The sequence below is a fragment of the Equus quagga genome, chromosome 5, assembly GCF_021613505.1.
Source record: "Equus quagga isolate Etosha38 chromosome 5, UCLA_HA_Equagga_1.0, whole genome shotgun sequence".
Lineage (NCBI taxonomy): Eukaryota > Metazoa > Chordata > Mammalia > Perissodactyla > Equidae > Equus > Equus quagga.
In genome coordinates, this window is record NC_060271.1 from 66,142,305 (window position 1) to 66,160,883 (window position 18,579).

Consider the following 18,579-nt stretch of genomic DNA (forward strand, 5'->3'; position numbering starts at 1 on the left):
TCTAAAATAGCAATAAAAGGGCTGGCCCCGTGGCCGAGTGGTTAAGTTCGCACGCTCCGCTGCCGGCGGCCCAGTGTTTCGTTAGTTCGAATCCTGGGCGCGGACATGGCACTGCTCATCAGACCACGCTGAGGCAGCGTCCCACATGCCACAACTAGAAGAACCCACAACGAAGAATACACAACTATGTACCGGGGGGCTTTGGGGAGAAAAATGAAAAAATAAAATCTTTAAAAAAAAAATAAAAAAATAAAAATAAAAAAATAAAAAAAAATAGCAATAAAAAGAATAGTACAGTAAATACCTAAGCCAGTAAATAGTCATTTATCAAGTATTATATACTATACATAATTGCACGTACTATACTTTTATAACATTGGCAGTGTAACAGGTTTATTTACACCAGCATCACGAGGCAAGAGGAATTCTTTAGCTCCATTTAATCTTATATGGGACCACCGTCATATATCTGGTCCATCATTGACTGAAACATGGTTACATGACACATGACTGCACCTCATCCAGTTAAAATCAAGTCATTAGGGTGGGCTCTAATTCAATAGGACTGAGATCCTTATAAGAAGAGGAAATTAGGACAGACAGGTACAGAGGGAAGACAATGTGTTACAGACTGAATGTCTGTGTCTCCCCATAAAATCCCTAGACTGTAGCCCTAACTGCCACTGTGACGGTACTTAGAGACAGTCTGTAAGGAGGTGACAAGGATTAAACGGAGTCATTAAGGATGGGGCCTTAAACCAAGGGCTGATGCTCTTATAGAACAAGGAAGAAACCCCAGACCTCTCTCCATCATGTGAGGACAGTGACAAAGCAGTCATCTGCAAGCCAGGAAGGAGGTTGTCTGCCCTCAAAAGGAAATGAATTGGTCAGCACCTTGATCTTGGACTTCCCGGGCTCCAGAACTGCATAAAAATAAATTTCTATTGTTTAAACCACCTAGTCTGTGGTATTTTGTTATGGCAGCCCAAGACAACTAAGATGCCATGTGAAGACATAGGGAGATGATGGCTATCTACAAGGCAAGGAGAGAGCTTTGGAATAAACCAACCCTGTCAACACCTTGACTTAGAACTCCTAGTCTCCAGAGCTGTGGGGAAATAAGCGTCTGCCTAAGCCACCAGCCTGTGGTATTTTGCTATAGCAGCCCTAGCAAATTAATACACATCTTTATTGGCTGAATGAAACGGTAGTTGCTACTATTCCAGTATTCCTCTTTACAATTAAAAAGTAAGGATTTCATTGCTCTGTATCTACTAACATGGAAAAATGTCCCTAACACCTTAAGTGAAAAAAAGCAACTTGTACAAAAATATGAATCCATTTTTGTTAAAAAAAAAAAAAAAAAAAAAAAAGAAAAACAAATTGCAAATGCTCAGGGAAAAAATCTAAAAGAATATACACTAAAGTATTAGCAGAGGTTATCACTGGAGATTACTCCTCTCCACATAGAGAGTAATTAAATATTCCTTTTACAATAAACTAAAAGATTTTTTTTTAAAGCACACATGCGCGTTTCAGTTCGGGGTAAGATCGAGTAAGCACTCTCCACCCTGTCTCTCCCACCGAATGCAGTTATGAAATCAGGACAAAATGAATGGAGCAGCTATTTGAGGACACTAAAAACTGAAAAGTAGTAAGTCGACTGGGGAAGAAGGTCACAGAACTAGTGGTGAGTTTACAACTTTTCTCCCTCCGAGATCTCTCAGCCTGGGTGCAATGGAGCCAAAACCCCGAACTGGGCACCCAGGATGTAGACGGAGAGTTCCAGGAGAAGTCCTCTAGTTCTTGTAGGAAGAACAGGGATGGGTCACCCACCACTCAGAGACATGAGGGCATCACGTATTTTTCTTGCACCTCTAGCTCATTAGTTTTCACTGAGACTTAAAACAACATAATTTTACTATCTCACAGCTCTACAGGTCTGAAAACCAACAGGCTCAGGCGGCTTCTCTGCTCCAGGTCCCACAAAGCTAAAATCAAGGTGCCAGCGACCTAGGCTCTCATCTGGAGGATCTGGGAACAATCCACTTCCAGGCTCATTCAGGTTGTTGGCAGAATTCAGTCCCATGCAGTTGTAGGAATGGGGTTTTCCTTATTGGCTGTAGGGTATGGGCTGTTCTCAGTTCTAGAGGCCACCCACATTCCCTAGCTCATGAGCCCCCTCCACCGTCAAAACCAACAACAGAGGTGACATCCCTCTCACTTTGAATCTCTCTGCCTTCTCTTTCTGCTGACCTCTGCTGCTTTTAAGGGCTCACGTAAATTACACTGGGCTCACCTAGAAAATCTCCCTATTTTCACTGCTTAGTAACCTTAATTATACCCACAAAGTGCCTTCACAGCAGTACCTAGATTAATGTTTGACTGAACAACCAGGGGACAAGAATCTTGGGAGGATATCTTTAGAATTCTGCCTACCACCGCAGGCAACCTAAAACTCTGAGAGAAGGGATTATTTCTTTCTGATCAGAGGAGCTATGGTCTCAAGAGGGAAGGGCAAAAACCCCTAGTGCATCATTGCTCTCTGTCCTTCTACCACCTAGCCCAGATACAGGCATAGTAATAGTAAATGTACAAGAGAGCAGAGAAAATAAAGCCCCAGCTTTCTAGGTGGATGACCAAAAATGTAGCTCCAGAGAACCATAAAGTACCAGGGAGGTCATGGAGAGGGAGGAACTCAGAAAAGTGCTCCCTTAAAGTTCCTAGGCTCACCTTCGAGCTGCACATGCATGGGTCTGACCCTAAGCAGCAAACCACTGACTGAAAACTGACCTAGGGGACAGATCTAGTTTCCAGGTCCCAGAATGGCCACTGGTTGGCACACAAACAGGACTACCTGAATAGCTCTGGAATGGCTTTGGAAACGAAGCTGACTTTTAAACTACAATTCAGAGAAAACTAGTCAGAACTTGTAGCCTGAACTCAACCAGCTCAATTGGCCACTAAAACAAAACCATCAATATTCTCCACCGAATTTAAACAAGACCCAGAGTCTCATCACATAATACTAAAAATGTCCAGGATACAATCCAGAATTATTTGGCTTACAGAAAAGAACAAGAAAAATCTAAACTCACATGGGAAAAGATATTCAACAGACACACCAATGCTGAGATGACACAGATACTGGAATCATCAGACTTTACAGCAGTTATAAAACTGCTCCAAGAAGGAAGGGTAAACACTTTGAAACAAAAGACAGAAAGTCTTAGCAAACATACAGGAGATAAAGTAATCAAAATAAAAAACTCACTGGATAGACTCAATAGCAGAATGGAGGTGACAGCACAAAAAGCCAGTGAAGATCAATACAAACGATCTAAACAACAAAACAGATTGGAAAAAAATGAACAGAGCCGGGGCTGGCCCCGTGGCCGAGTGGTTAAGTTTGCGAACTCCGCTGCAGGCAGCCCAGTGTTTCGTGGGTTCGAATCCTGGACGCGGACATGGCACCGCTCATCGAGCCACGCTGAGGCGGTGTCCCACATGCCACAACTAGAAGGACCCACAACAAAGAATATACAACTATGTACTGGGGGGCTTTGGGGAGAAAAAGGAAAAAAATAAAATCTTTAAAAAAAAAAATGAACAGAGCCTCAGGGACCTGTGGGACAACAACAAAAGCTCTAACATTCATGTCATCAGAGTACCAGAAGAATAAAAGAGTGGAGCATAAAAAAATATTAGAAGAATATTGCCCAAACTTAGCAAAACACATAAACCTACAGATTCAAGAAGCTCAGCAAACTCCTAAAAGGATAAACTCAATGAAATCCACACCCAGACACCTCACTATCAAACTGCTGAAAACTAAAGACAAAGAAAAATCTTGAAAGTAGCTAGAGAAAAGTGATGCATTGCTTATAGGAGAACTATGATTCAAATGACTACAGTTTTCTCAACAGACACCATAAAGAACAGAAAGAAGTGGCACAATATTTTTAAAGTACTGAAAGAAAAGAATTGTCATTCCAGAATTTCATGTCAAGTGAAAATACCCTTCAGAAATGAAGATGAAATAAAGACATTCTCAGACGAAGGAAAGCTAAATTTGTTGCTAGAAGATCTGCTCTAAAAGAACTGCTACGGTAAGTTCTTCAGACAGAAGGAAAATGAACATCTTCAGACAGAAGGCCACTTTGAACATCAGGAGTGAGGGAAGAACAAGTCTTCCTTGTGGCCTGAAAGCTTTCCCTACCCAGTCTTATTTCTGCCTCCTTTATCTTTCATAGGCATTACCCCCTAAAAAACCTCTTACTTTTTTTTTAAAAGCACATGAATTTAATTAGACAAGACCACTTAGATTTAACTGAAATTATGATCCTAGTCAACCATCGCTTAAACACAGTCCAAGCAACACGGGATTATTTCACAGCACATACAGGAACAGGGAGGAAGTAACCTGCAATAGAAACTTCCTACCATTGAGAATCACCACAATTCAGGAGCAGTTCTCCCCTCTAAAATTAAGCACATTTTTCTTTAGAGAGCGATCTATCCTATTCTTAGATGTCAATTCAGTAGCGTGTAACAAAATACACATATTAAGACTCAAAATTACTCAGACCAAAAAACAAAAAAGGAAAACTACTGTTAGAGTCTTAATTTTTATTCATTTTCTTTTTATAGACATCTTTATTGTCTACACTTAACCTAAACAATGGAAATAATACAAAGTACCTAGATGCTGAAGCAACAACCTCCATGCACATACTAAATAGACTATCCCTAGCTCTGAAGAAAAAGCCACAACTGCTTGGATATGGTTCCCTAATTTCACATCACCTGATCATATTCTGTCTGATGAGGGATGATTTTTTAATAGTTCATCAATAGTTTTAAGCAAAAGTATTATTATATCTTTATGCTGTCTATGACAACCAGAACAGTGGAAGTAGAGATGGTGAGACAGGGCTACTCTGTTGCTCGTCTGGACTAGATAGAGTAGAGGCCTAAAAGGGTGACTGACGTCACAAATACGCTCCCATATTTTCTTCCCCAGACGGCCACTCCAATGAATAAATGAATGAGTATCTGAAGATGACAGAATTTATCACAAACTCAGGAATCTGCCCATAACTCTCTAAACGTCTAAGTGTACCCTAAAAGCAAGAATCTTTGAGACTAAACAAGAAAGATTCCTCACTGATCTACTATCCTCATTTAATTGAAATAAAACCTTCAGATTTCTACTGATTCATTTAATAATTATTCCCCAGTCCCATTAAGCCCCAACAAATTTATCAGGTGTCCATTCACCAGGAAAGAAACGAAATGACTTTGGAAGACATACTGGTTAGCACAAAGCACAGATCATGTCAAATTGTCAAAACAGACAACTTTATTTTGTGGTAAATATCAAGTTGGAATTTTAATAGCTATCACCAGACAGTAACTGCTCAGATCAAATGAAACAATTCCTTCAAATCTTTCCTTAATATACATAAAGAAGTAATTTTTTTAATAATTTAAAAGAAATTTTTTTTTATTCTTCTCCCCAAAGCACCCCAGTACCTAGCTGTAGATTCTAGTTGTGAATGCCTCTGGTTGTGCTGTGTGGGACGCCGCCTCAGGGTGGCTTGATGAGCGACACCATGTCCACGCCCAGGATCTGAACCCGCGAAACCCTGAGCCTCTGAAGCGGAACACACAAACTTAACCACTTGGCCATGGGGCTGGCCCCAAAAGAGTAAATTTTGATCATCCAGAAAACTTTAAAATGTAACAGTCTAATATTATAACAAATTTAAACAGGTTTACAACGACGCTCTTGACGTACCTTTATTTCTATAAGGTATACCACGGTCGCTACTATACGGGCTTACTATATAATAAGAAAAATTGACCACACTTACACTCAGGATCTCTCTACTACATTCAAGTTCTGTATCTTATGTGCCAGTCTTGGAAAATACAACTAAACATAAGTAAGCAATGTATTAGATGAAATTTTCTGAGCTCCCTTCCACCATTCTGATTGTGCAGTTTAAACCACTGGTTAAAAAAGTAAACTTCTTTCACAGCTTATTTTCTGCTCACATGTAGCAAAAATTAAAGCTATAATTGTAAAAAGAGGTCAAGGAAATGCAATATATTGTCAGAACTCCTTTTGTTATAAGTGCACGTTCCTACTGTTGCATCAGAGCTAGGCTAAGTTCAGATTCTGTTGCTAAGTAACCAAACTCGTTTGCATGGCTGCTCAGGAAATCAGCAGCACGGCAAACCAGCCAAGAAGTGGCTAATGAAGAGAAATATCTATTATTAGCACTTCTGTTTTACTATTTTTTTCCTATTATATTTATAGAGAAAAAAAGACTCGAAAAGTTGTTCTTAAATGTGAAGGCAGAATTCAAACAAGAATCAAAAGCAAAAAAGCACACATTCAAGGGTGTGTCTGCCTGAAGATGTTACGGCTTGGAAAGAGAAATTCAGGACATACTAATTCATATACCATCTCATGTGCTTTTAGTGTCATTCAGGTTTTTGATGAATTTTAAGTTTCAAAATCTAGAAGCCGAGGCCGAAAAGGAGTAAATAACTTTAACAGAACATCATTAAGAAATTATGAAATCTAGAGAGATCATGCTACCTCTTTGGCCATATCATGAACATGCTTACAAATTGGCTAGACTCTAAGGACTAGCTTTCACTGTCACCAGCGAAAACCAATCCATTTCTGAAATACATTTTATGAAATTATAATTATTGAGCAGGCAGTGCTAACAGTATATGATAAAACTCAGGATTTGTTTTAATTCCCAAGTTCCAATTCTTTAGCACTGTTAATTTTTTAAAAATTTCCCCACCTACTTTTGAAGAAAAAATTGTATGAACCTAACAATGTGCTCTTGTTGCACCTATCAGGAATCAATTTCCCTTCTGAGCATCCAGTTAATCTGGTTTAGCAGTGAGAGGTACACTGCAAATACCCAACAGAGAATAGGAAGACCTGGCTTCTGGTTCCACTCAGTCTGGGAAAAGATATCTACTTTACATACAACCCACAAAAGATTTACATCCAAAAGAGCTAAAAAAAAAAAAAAATCCTCTCAATCAAGAATAAACAAATGGACAAAAAATGAGCAAGAAATTCACAAAAGGGAGAAATTCTAATGATCAATCTCATGAAAAGATGCTCGTTTTCAAAGATAATGAAGGAAATGCAAATTAATACAACTATATACTATATCACATCCATCTGATTAATTTTAAAATTACAAAGTCTGACTAATACCAAGGATAGGTGAGAACTGAGGAAAGAGGAACTGTTCTACATGTTTGATAGGACTGTAAACTTGTACAAACCCTTTAGGGAAAAATTTAGCAAACCTAGCAAAGCTGATGATGAGGCACATGCCCCAGGATGAAACAACCCATATTTAGGCATACACCAGACAGCAGTGCTTGCAAACTACGGCTTGGAAAATGAATTCAGCACTAATGTGTCATAATCAGGCTTTGTAGATGCATTTTTAAATGCATATGCTACCTTCTTAGACATTCCATTCTCTCCTCTGTATGATATTCATACCCCTACTTTGCTTTTCAAAGTTAAGAAAGAGGTAAGTTGTGCCAGATCAAGGAAGCAGGGCCGGGGGAGGGGAGGAGCAGCCACATATTACTCTATAAACAAAGGAGAGTGATGTGGCATGGTCAGAGATATGCCAAACTACTTTGCTGAGCTTTTAAGATCCTTAAAATGTTCCATAATCTAACCATCTGCCACATTTGCATCCCTCTCCCTCACAATTATTTTACATACCTTTCTGCTCTGTCAATCTGCTTCCCAGACTGCCTCCTTATCTGAACAGACTACAGAAATCTGAGTGAACTATTTTATAACTCTCCCAAATATGGCACATACCTCTTACCATTCTAGATGCAAAGGAGACAAATTCATACATATAGCGGTTGCCTCAAGGCACTAAGGATTAATCCTTTCAAGGAACTCCAGTTGAGAAATGCTCCTCCAAGTCTTAAAATCTGGCTTTTTACCCCAGCTCTTCCATTTGCTTTCTAGTTCTTTATCTCAGGTAGGTTACTTTAAAGTCTTAGTTTTCACATCTGTATCTGCAGACAATAATCCCTACCTTACTAAGTGTTGATCAAGACCAAATTGAAGTACACAAAGATTATCTACCAGGACCTGCCCTACCGTAAGCCTTCAATACACAGTAGCTGAATCTGAGAGGCAGGCCTTGCCACCAAATCTTCTGATTCTACATTTAAAAGAATCTTCATTTTAGAAAACATAAATAAAAACGAATATACAAAAGGACATTAACAGAGGCATTAATAACAAACTCATTAACAATGACTTGAATACAATTATAGACTGGATTAGCTGGCATAGTTTAATGGGAAGAAGGTCCTTTTTCCCTCTCAACACAACCTGACCAGGATGCTAGACCAAGCAAGCTATTTCATCTTCCAACCTCAGGCAAAAGTGGGTCTGTACCACCTCCAGGTCCAGTGGGATTCTCTGATTCTGCATCCTAAAATGAGACCTGACTGCAAAGGTCCAGCCTTTCCTCTGTGCTGGACTAAAATTCAACAAATAATTATCATTATCAAGTAAATAATGTAGTTTAATTTTGCTCAGAGCAGAAGTAATAACAACATAGGCCCAGAGTTTAGAGATAATAACGTAACGTGACAGGTGGCAAAGAAAGCAGAGCTCAATTCATCTTCTGAGAATGATCTTCAGACTGAAAAGGGCAAAACCAGTATTGTTTCACAGAAACTGGAGGCCAGTACAAGTAAGGAGACCCAGAGAGCATCTAGCTACTTGTATGAGTCAGGACTCTTGGTTCCTACAAACAGAAGTCTCTTTTGCCCAAACAACTTGGATTTAAAGAAAGGCTCAGGTAAACAGGGATAGGCAGGAGAGTAACTGGGCCTCAAAAGACGCCCCCTCCTCATCTCTTGCCTCTACTTCTTTCAGCACGTGAGAGAAGTATTAATCGCTTCTAGGCTCACATATTCCCATCCCTCCCTTCCATAAGAGCTCTACTGAGAAAGATCCTACAGGACTTTGAGGGACCAACCCCGAAGCAAACAACTGTGGCCAAGCCTGGGTGGGTCAGGCCCAGTCTCAGACCACACACTGTGGCCAAAGCAGACAGGGTATTGAGAATTTGGCTGTTCTTACTCAAACCACATAATTTAAGAAGGAACATCTTCCATCTTGACCACAAAGATATGAGACTTTTATTAAATGCCTTACAAAAATTGAGACACACTGGGCCAGCCCAGTGGCCTAGTGGTTGTGGAAGGGGGTTCGTTTTATAGGTTTTATTTACTTTTAAGCTATACATTCCTGGATTTTTATCACTATTGTCTTTTTATAACTTTGTTAACCATTCCTTTTCAGTAATTCTAAAAATTCCACCCAAAATATATATATCAAATTATCTGTCTATATTTCAGAATTCAACTTAACTCCTTTTCTTCTTAATCAGAATGAATTTTCTAGTCTAATTTCCTTTTTTCCTTCATTAACAGTAACATCTCTCTACTGCAGAAGGATTTATCCATTATATAATAACAAAACTTTAGGGCTAGTACATATCTCCCCTCACTCACTCTTTCTAAACGACCATTTAAGGCTAAATCCAAGAACTTATCTCCCACTGGTATCTTTTTCTGCTCTCATACCCCGGTCATACCTACATAAAAGGCAGTTCCAGATGGCTCACCCAGAACTATTTTAAAAACATTCTATATTTTACTTTTAATAGTATTACTCCATTCATTTCTTAACAGTCAATCTTTTGCCTCAACAATGGAGATGCTCCATCTAGTGGCAGAAGATCAGCTTCGGCAATGTGGTTTAAAATTTTTTTTTAATCATATTTTCCCCCTTAAAACATTACCAGCTCTGCAATGGCCTGATTTCCTAGTATCACAGCGTTTCAGAACAGACTCTTGAAAGAGATCTTTTTCCAAACCTTCATTCACCACTTCCAAGCTGTATACCTGGGGTATGTTACTCAGTATCTCTGAGTCTTAGCATCCTCATTGGTAAGATGGGAATAATTTACCTGCATCATGGGATATAAACATATGCAAAGCACTCAGTTCAGTATCTGGAACATGGTCAATACTCAGTAAGTGACAGTTACCATATTCCCGCTCCTGACTTCTTAGTTTAACTGCATCCTAATTAAAGAGGGCAAGCAAGTCCTCAACTGCTTTTATCATTCACTCCCTTTTCCCCTAATTTCCTTGGATCAAATCCTTAGGCCTTCCATCATCTGCCTTTCCCCAACCTGATCGCGCCCTATTACCAACAGGGGTAGCCACTGCAATGGAGTCAGTCCCTGAAAATCATCAGCAGGAGTCAAGTGCCTTCTCAGTTGTTGTTCTGCCCTGGTCCCAGCCCCACAGAAACCCACAGCTCACTGCTCTGCTGCTCTAAATCACACCCATTCCTCCAAGTCAGACTGAAGACACCAACTCCGAAAACCCAAATGAAACGAGCACAGTGATCTTCCCTTTACTTTAAAGGATGCAGAGTCCATCCCATGCAAATATATTTTATGTTGCCGCAGAATTTTTCCTGTTCTTTCCAGCACTCTTGTATAGAGCACAATCCTCTAAAGAAGAGGTACTAAGTGTTTTACTTTCACCTGTCCCACAGCAAATTTTAGACAGTTTAAAATCTTAGTACTATTTATTTTAACATACACACACACACAAGTCTAAAGCAGTAATCGTTTTATTGGCTTTCCTTACTCAGGAAGTAAACAAAAAAAAGTCAAAAGACTAAGTAAAACACTAAATAAAATGCCCTAAACAGGAGAGAATTCTAGATTTTCTTAAAATGGAGGAGGAAATTAAAAATAGCCCAACATATTATTTGTTTTTACTAAAAAAAAAATTGCCACAGAACTCAATGGCTGATATTATTTATTTTAAATAGTGATCACACTATGGGTATCTGAAAACACTCAATACATTAAAGAGGAAATCTTCAATAACTTTTTATGTTCACAATAATTAAAAGCCAGAAAATACCTTGGCTAACACCACAAACTTCTTTTCTGCTTATGGTTTCAGGGAAGTGATGACTAAAGAACTTTAAAACAAGCACTGAAACATTAAAGGAAAAAAAGACCATTTGGCAGGTAAAAAATTTACTACACTTCCTCATTCAAAACCAGCCTACTCATCAGGTAGTCACCAGCTTCTCTGATTGTCCTCCTCTTGGCAGGGTGGGAACATGTGTCCATAACATGGTGCTCACAGGCTGCTGGACAGCATTCTAGTTTATTACTCAAGTCTGTTTGTTGTGGTACTTAAAAGGCTTGTGACACAATGGCGTCAGCTTCATCCTGTTTGTTCACCACCAATCCATATGAGTTCACTCAGCCTTTACAAGAGGCAGCCCTGGAACCTTGTACCAATTCACCAGGTCCAAGCTAAAAGCAAGGGAAGACTTTACAAGTCAATGGAGTCTTACATGACGACAGCCTACACAGAATTCCTCACGCAGGTGGGAGGTTCATGTACAATGTCTAGGTAGTTGTAGTAGGATAACAAGCTTCCTCTACAGTTAAAACCAAGCAGATGCCAAAAAAAAAAAAAAAACAAAATTGGGAGAGAATGCACTGAAAGACAACTGGGCTAAAAGATCCAGGCTTTCTTCTGTGCCCCTGGACTATATTTCAACAAATACTTAAATAACGTAGTTTCACATGATGAATCAGAAGAATCTAGAATCCAGGCCACCTAGAACCTAAGCTACTTTCACAGAAACATAAAACTACAAAAAAAAAAAAATTACAAAAGCTCTTATAACTTCCAAGTACATGAAAAAACGTCCTCAAAACAGAAATGAGTAAATCAAAATACATAATCAGAAACATTCACCTCAAACATATCCCCACCAAAAAAGCCAGATCACAGATTACCTAGGTGTTCCCTTCAAAGAGATACTTTTATTTCTAGCACCAAATACATTACATGCTTTGTCTCAAAGATTAGCCAAAATCTCTGAGAACCCTTCCTAATATTTGTGAACTTGCTAGAGCAGGAGGAAACCATACTTATCAAGTCATCAGTATCCAGAGGGAAAAGAGTGAGAGAGGTTTCTGATGATAATTAGGACAGGACAACAGACGTAAACTGGGAAATGGGGACATATGGTCGCCCTATCAGTGGCAGAATGCAAAGCTGGTGAATTATTTGCCCAAGTGCTCCAGATCCTGGTGGCCTGTAAGGCCAGTAGTCTACACACTCGAGGTATGGTTGCTGAGGCTCTCCCCACCTATTCCCAGAACCTGGGATCTCTTCTCAGATACTTTCTCTGATTGGCTGCTTTTCTTCAGCTCTTCTCACTGTCATGGCATCTTCTGGTCCTGCTGTCCCTACCCTCTGTTATAATCCAGTGGTCAAGCAGATGCCTCCAGGAACCTCCTAGGGTTTGAACCATCAGAATCACTAGAATGTCTTGGTCACTGTCAGCCACCAAAATCTGAAGCTTCCTAAACACCACCAGTAGTTAGTTACTTCACCCTAGAGGAAGTGAGGGTTCCTCACCCACAGTGATTTAAGATCATCTCTAAAGGGCCCCACTACCCCTCCAGTAAGTCTTTATGCTACTACACACCAACAACCACTTCAGGTACTAACTGAAGACTTCCTATGCCATAGCCTCCAAAAAGTCTGATGCTGTCCCTGACTTCAAAATATACTACAAAGCTACAGTAATCAACACAGCATGGTATCAGTACAAAAACAGGCACACAGGTCAATGGAACAGAATTGGAAGCCCAGAAATAAAACCACACATCTATAGACAGCTAATCTTCGACAAAGGAGCTGAGAACACACAATGAAGAAGGGAAAGTCTCTTCAACAAATGGTGTTGGGAAAACTGGACAGCCACATGCAAAAGAATGAAAATAGCCCCTTCTCTTACACCATTCACAAAAATAAACCCAAAATGGATCAAAGACTTAAAGGTAAGATCTGAAACCATAAGACTTCTAGAAGAAAATATAGGCAGTACACTCTTTGACAACAGTCTTTAAAGGATCTTTTCAGATACCATGTCTCCTCGGACAAGGGAAACAATAAAAGAATAAACAAGTGGGACTTCATCAGACTAAGGAGTTTCTACAAGGCAAGGGAAAACAGGATTGAAACAGAAAGACAACCCACCAACTGGGAAAAAATATTTACAAATCATATATCTAACAAAGGGTTAAACTCTGTAACATATAAAGAATTCACACAAACCAACAACAAAAAAATCAAACAATCCAATCAAAAAATGGGCAGGGGATATGGACATTTTTCCAAAGAAGATATATGGATGGCCAATAGGCACATGAAAAGACGCTCATCATCAGTGATCATCAGGGAAATGCAAATCAAAACTATACTAAGATAGCACCTTACACCCATTAGAATGGCTATAATAACCAAGACAAAAAATAACATGTTGGAGAGGTTGTGGAGAAAGAGGAATCCTCATATACTACTGGTGGGAATGCAAACTGGTGCAGCCATTATGGAAAAGAGCATGGAGATTTCTCAAAAAATTAAGAATAGAAATACCAAATGATCCAGCCATCCCACTACTGGATATCTACCAAAAGAACTTGAAATCAACAATTCAAAGAGACTCATCTACCCCTATGTTCACTGCAGCGTTATTCACAATAGGCAAGACATGGAAGCAACCTAAGTGCCCATTGACTGATGACTGGATAAAGATATGGTATATATATATATATATATACACACACACACATACAAACACACACAATGGAATACTACTCAGCCATAAAAAATGATAAAATCATCCCATTCGCAACAACGTGGATGGATCTCAAGGGTATCATATTAAGTAAAATAAGCCAGATAGAGAAAGGCAAACTCTGTATGATTCCACTCATGTGGAAGACAAACAAACACACGGACAAAGAGAACAGATTAGTGGTTACCAGGGGGAAGGGGGTGGGGGGTGGGCACAAAGCGTGAAGGGGCATACCTATAAGATGACTGACAAATAATAATGTACAACTGAAATTTCACAATGTTGTAAACTACCATAACCTCAATGAAAAAAAAAAAAATCTGATGCTGAAGCCACTTCCAAAGTTGTGTTCACTCCCTTGGAGTTACCAAACAGGTGTCACAACCACAAAGCTATTTCAGAGAATACTCGTTGCCTTCCTAGCTTTTGCTGGCAACCACCATCATGATCCAAAAATGGGGTGGCTGCTGCCAATACCACTTCTCCGGCCTCTTTTGCTGAGTTGAAGCCCTCAGCACTATGCGAGTGGTGAGAGCTCACTGAAAGGCCACTAACACTTCTGTAAGCCACAGCTACCCAAACAGTCCCCAGAGCCCTTGCCACTCACAGTCCCAATATCGTAACTACCAGTTAATGATATCTCCTTAGAAGCATTTAGTTCTGACTTAGGCTGCCTCAAGTCTAGCCTTTCAATACTACTGTCCTATACGATAATTCCTAAGAGTTAGGCTTACTCATGAGTTAGAGCCACTTTCTGGATTCCATGAGTTTCTATCTATGTTACAGCTATTGCTCTCATGCATAGGCTAAGCAACACATAGGACTATTTTGCTAAAAGAGCTCTCCTCAAAAGTTCTTTCTACCCTCTCAGAGTTTATGATGTGTGAACAAAAATGTCCATAATCAGTCACAAACTCCTCAATGGCTGAAGCAGTCAGGCATCACACAGTAACCTTAGGCCACGTCTCTTAGGCTCCACTAGGACTATGAACTCCACGGGAAAAAGCAGCCCAGTGCTAAAAATAATCACTGCTTCTAAGTATAACCCTAAGCCAAAGATTCAAGAGATGTCACAATAAAAATCATGCAACACAAGTGACTAGCCTTGTTGACAACCAACCAACCCACTCACTCACACAGAAGGAAACACTGGAGAAAAGCAACCAGCAGGCCCACAGGGAGACAAGAAGAGTCAGGATGATGCAGGGGAGACGGATGTTATCCTAATCAACCCATAATAGAGACAGAGTCACAGTCAGGGAAATACTCAGGAAGTAGGAAAAACTACTTCTATAAACAAACTCCCTCATAGTAAGTTAAAATTTCTGTGGAAATTTGCTCATCATGACACAAGGAGCTGTAGTCATATAAGCAAGTGGATAAAAAACACTGTAAAAAGGGAAGGTTTTTTTGGTTTGTTTTTATTTTTGCTTTTAAATAATAGCAACAAGGAATTTAAGAATAACACAGCAAAACCAGATCTGCAAAAGTTATTAGTAGCAAGGATGAAAGGAACAGCATAAAATAATTTCAGAAAGCTAACGTTATCAAAGCAGTGACAGGAGATGAAGGATGATGCTAAAAAATACCAAACACTTGCTTAACATCATACCTTATCAATGGCTTTTCCAACCCGAGAAACACTGCTGTGGATGTCTTTGTGGTCTGAGGCCAATTTCTGAACAGTATCCTTTATTCTTTTACAGCACTGTGTCAAAACAAGTGAAAGTGTCCCTGATAATTCAGCATCTTGGCCTATAAAACAAAAAAGGAGGACAGAAGACTGGTTACTCATGAAAGCAAACCCAAAGACAACAAGCTTCAAACACACCCTTGGAACATGAAAGATGGAAGAAAAGTGAAGAAAAACCAGTGCCTGCTTTGAAGCAGGTGGTCACATTCATAGACAATTTTTTCAAGTGAATACTAAGAAAGCTATCTTAATATATTTTATTTTTTGGAATAAATAAGGAAATTTTACTATGAAATAAACCACTTTCATAATTATTAAAATCAGCATAGACTGTGAATAACACTGCCAAGGCATTTTTCAGAAAACACGTCTAAGTGAATAAACTCACTTATTCAATCCACTTAAAGTAAACTGTTCAAGTCATTCTCAAAACATTTTGATAGTTACTAAATTTCCTAAAGATTATTTAGTCTAAATGCTTTATAATCTACATGAAGCAGAAGAAAAAACTAACAAACTTCTTTAGATACCATGATGAAAAGAGTGAACACAGCAGAAAAGAGTTAACACGTCCCCACCTATAAGCAACAGTGAGCCAGCCACTCTTACCAGTTAGGGTGGTGGGAACCCTTGCGAAATCGAAGTTCCCAGATGCCAGCCAAGGGCCAACCTTGCAAGTAAGCCTGAGATTACTATCCTTAGAAAGGCCTGCTTGCAAGGCTGACCCTGGCTGGCATATGGGAACGTGGATTTCGGGAGGGCTCCCACCATTCCCAGTATTGATAAGAAGGCCTCGCTGTGGCTAAACTGTTTGTGGTTTATGCTGAATATCTGCTTTCCCATTGCAAGTGTGGAACTTTCCTATGTGCCCGGCAGAGGTACCTATATGACCAGTGCCCAATAAACACCCTGAGTACTAAGTCTCTAATGAGCTTCCCTGGTAAAAAATACTCCACACATGTCACAATTTGATGCTGGAGGAATTAAAGGTGCCCTGTGTGACTACACTGGGACAGGACTCTTGGAAGCTTTCTCCTTGTTTCCTCTGGATTTGACCCCATGTACCTTTTCCCCTTGGCTGATTTTGCTTTGTGCCCTTTTCCTGTTATAAATCTTAGCCATGAGTGTGACTACATGCTGAGTCCTATGCATCGTCCTAGTGATAACTGGAACCTAAAGGTGGTCTCGGTGACCTTTGACACACATGATAAATCAAGTGAAAGCTACTACAGTATATTTCCTCTTCCCCTGTGCTATTTCCTCAGGAAAAGAGGAGAAGAAGGGAGAAAGAACAAATTCAGTTACATGTGTCAATTATCTCACATATCTACATATCCCCACTTGCAATCAACAGGCCTGGCTTCTGAAATCCTACTCAAATTATATAGCAGTGGTTCTTAAAATTTAATGTACATCAGAATTACCTGGAGGCCTAGTTAAAACAAAGTAGTTGGCCCCCCATCCCCAGAGTTTCTAATTCAATCGGTCTGGGATGGGGCCCAAGAAAGTGAACAAGAATAAGCCCAGAAGTACAGTAGGATGTTCATTCATTCAACAAATATTTATTGAGCACTCATATGTGACAAGTATAGCAGTGAAACAAAACCACCAAAATCCCTGCCCTAAAACTACCTTCTGGTGAGCAAGATAAACAATACAAACCTAAGTCAATTACACAGTATGACAGAATGATGATATATTCTAGTATGGGAAAATAAAGCAGAGTGAAAGAGATGGGGAGTGTATGTGGGTTGAGCAACTGCAGTCTTAAACAGGGTGGATGTGGTAGGCCTCACTGAGAAAGACAGTTGAGCAAAGACTGGAAAGTAAGGGAGTCAGTCATGTGGCTGCCTTGAAGGTGAAAATTAGAACATGCCACCCCAAAATACGCTTCTTTGGCATGAGGATTACTTTGAACTGATTATTTTGAGAAACAACGGACACAGAAGTTCTGAAAACAGAGAAGTTACCCTTTTGTAAGAGAAATTTACACTTATAAGAGAAATCTCCATTTGTAAGGGTGTCTCCTTCTCTGTACCAAGAAGAGAAGGGTGACTCTAAATCATACAAAACTTCTATCAATGGAGGCAGCTAAGACTTAACATAACAAACCTTACCCTTGTTTACTGTGCTTTTCCTGGTAAATCTCCCTCCCTCCCCATATTGGCCTCCCCGCACTTTTCTTTCTTTTGTCTTTAGCTGAAGATGGTATTTAAGCCTGAATTCTAAGCCACCACTTTGAGTTACCCAGTTTTTCCCTGGGAGAATCTCCCATGTATACATGATGGATACGTGTTAATAAACTGTTTTTCTCTTGTTAATCTGTCTTTTATTACAGGGGTTTCAGCCAAGAATCCACAAGGATAGTGGGAAAATTAGTTTTCCTCCCCACCAGGGAAAGGATTCCAGGTTGAGAGGACAAAAGCCCTATTGGAGAAATATACCTACACTATTCAAGGAATAACAGAGGCCAGTGTGGCTAAAGTAGATTTCTGGCAAAGGAAAACAGGAGGAAAGAAAGCCCAAGAGATAACGGGGGTCCTGATCTTGTGGGGCTTTTTTGGTATCGTAAAGACTGTGGCTTTTACTTTGAGTCAAAGGGATATCCACTGCAGGGTCTTGAGCAGAGAAGGTAAATAAACTGACATAACACTTAATATGGTCATTCTGGCTGATGACAGGAGTATAAGAACAGAAGAAGGGAGATAAATGAGGAGGTTGTGGGAGCAACCCAGATGAGACAACAGTGGCTCAGTGCAGGCTATTAGATGTGGAGGTAGTGAGAAGTGGTTGGATTCTGGATATATTCTGGAAGTAAAGCCAACAGGATTTCCTGACTGGACAGGAGGAAAGAAAAGGACTCACAGATGACTCTAAGGTTTTTAGCCTGAGTCAACTGGAAAGAAGGAGTAGTCTTCAATTAAGATGAAAAAGATTAAAGTCAGAGCTGGAATGAGAGGAAGGGAGAGATAAAGAATTCAGTTTGGGGCTTGTTAAATTTGAGATTTAGAGTAGTCACCCCAGTGCATATGTGGAAAAGCTAGTTGGAACAAGATCAGTGCTGGATATACAAATTTGCGAGTCACTGACACATAGA

At 39.8% G+C, this 18,579-nt stretch overlaps 1 protein-coding gene across 2 annotated transcripts in view; it reads right to left on the reverse strand.

Annotated features, from left to right (window-relative positions):
* The window catches only part of RMND5A (required for meiotic nuclear division 5 homolog A), a 62,953-nt gene that overhangs the window by 27,828 nt on the left and 16,546 nt on the right, over window positions 1–18,579 (reverse strand). For both annotated transcript variants that reach the window (XM_046660932.1, XM_046660931.1), the window contains exon 2: window positions 15,402–15,544. In XM_046660932.1, coding sequence (XP_046516888.1) covers window positions 15,402–15,544 — 143 coding nt within the window. The remainder of the gene's footprint in view (window positions 1–15,401; window positions 15,545–18,579) is intronic.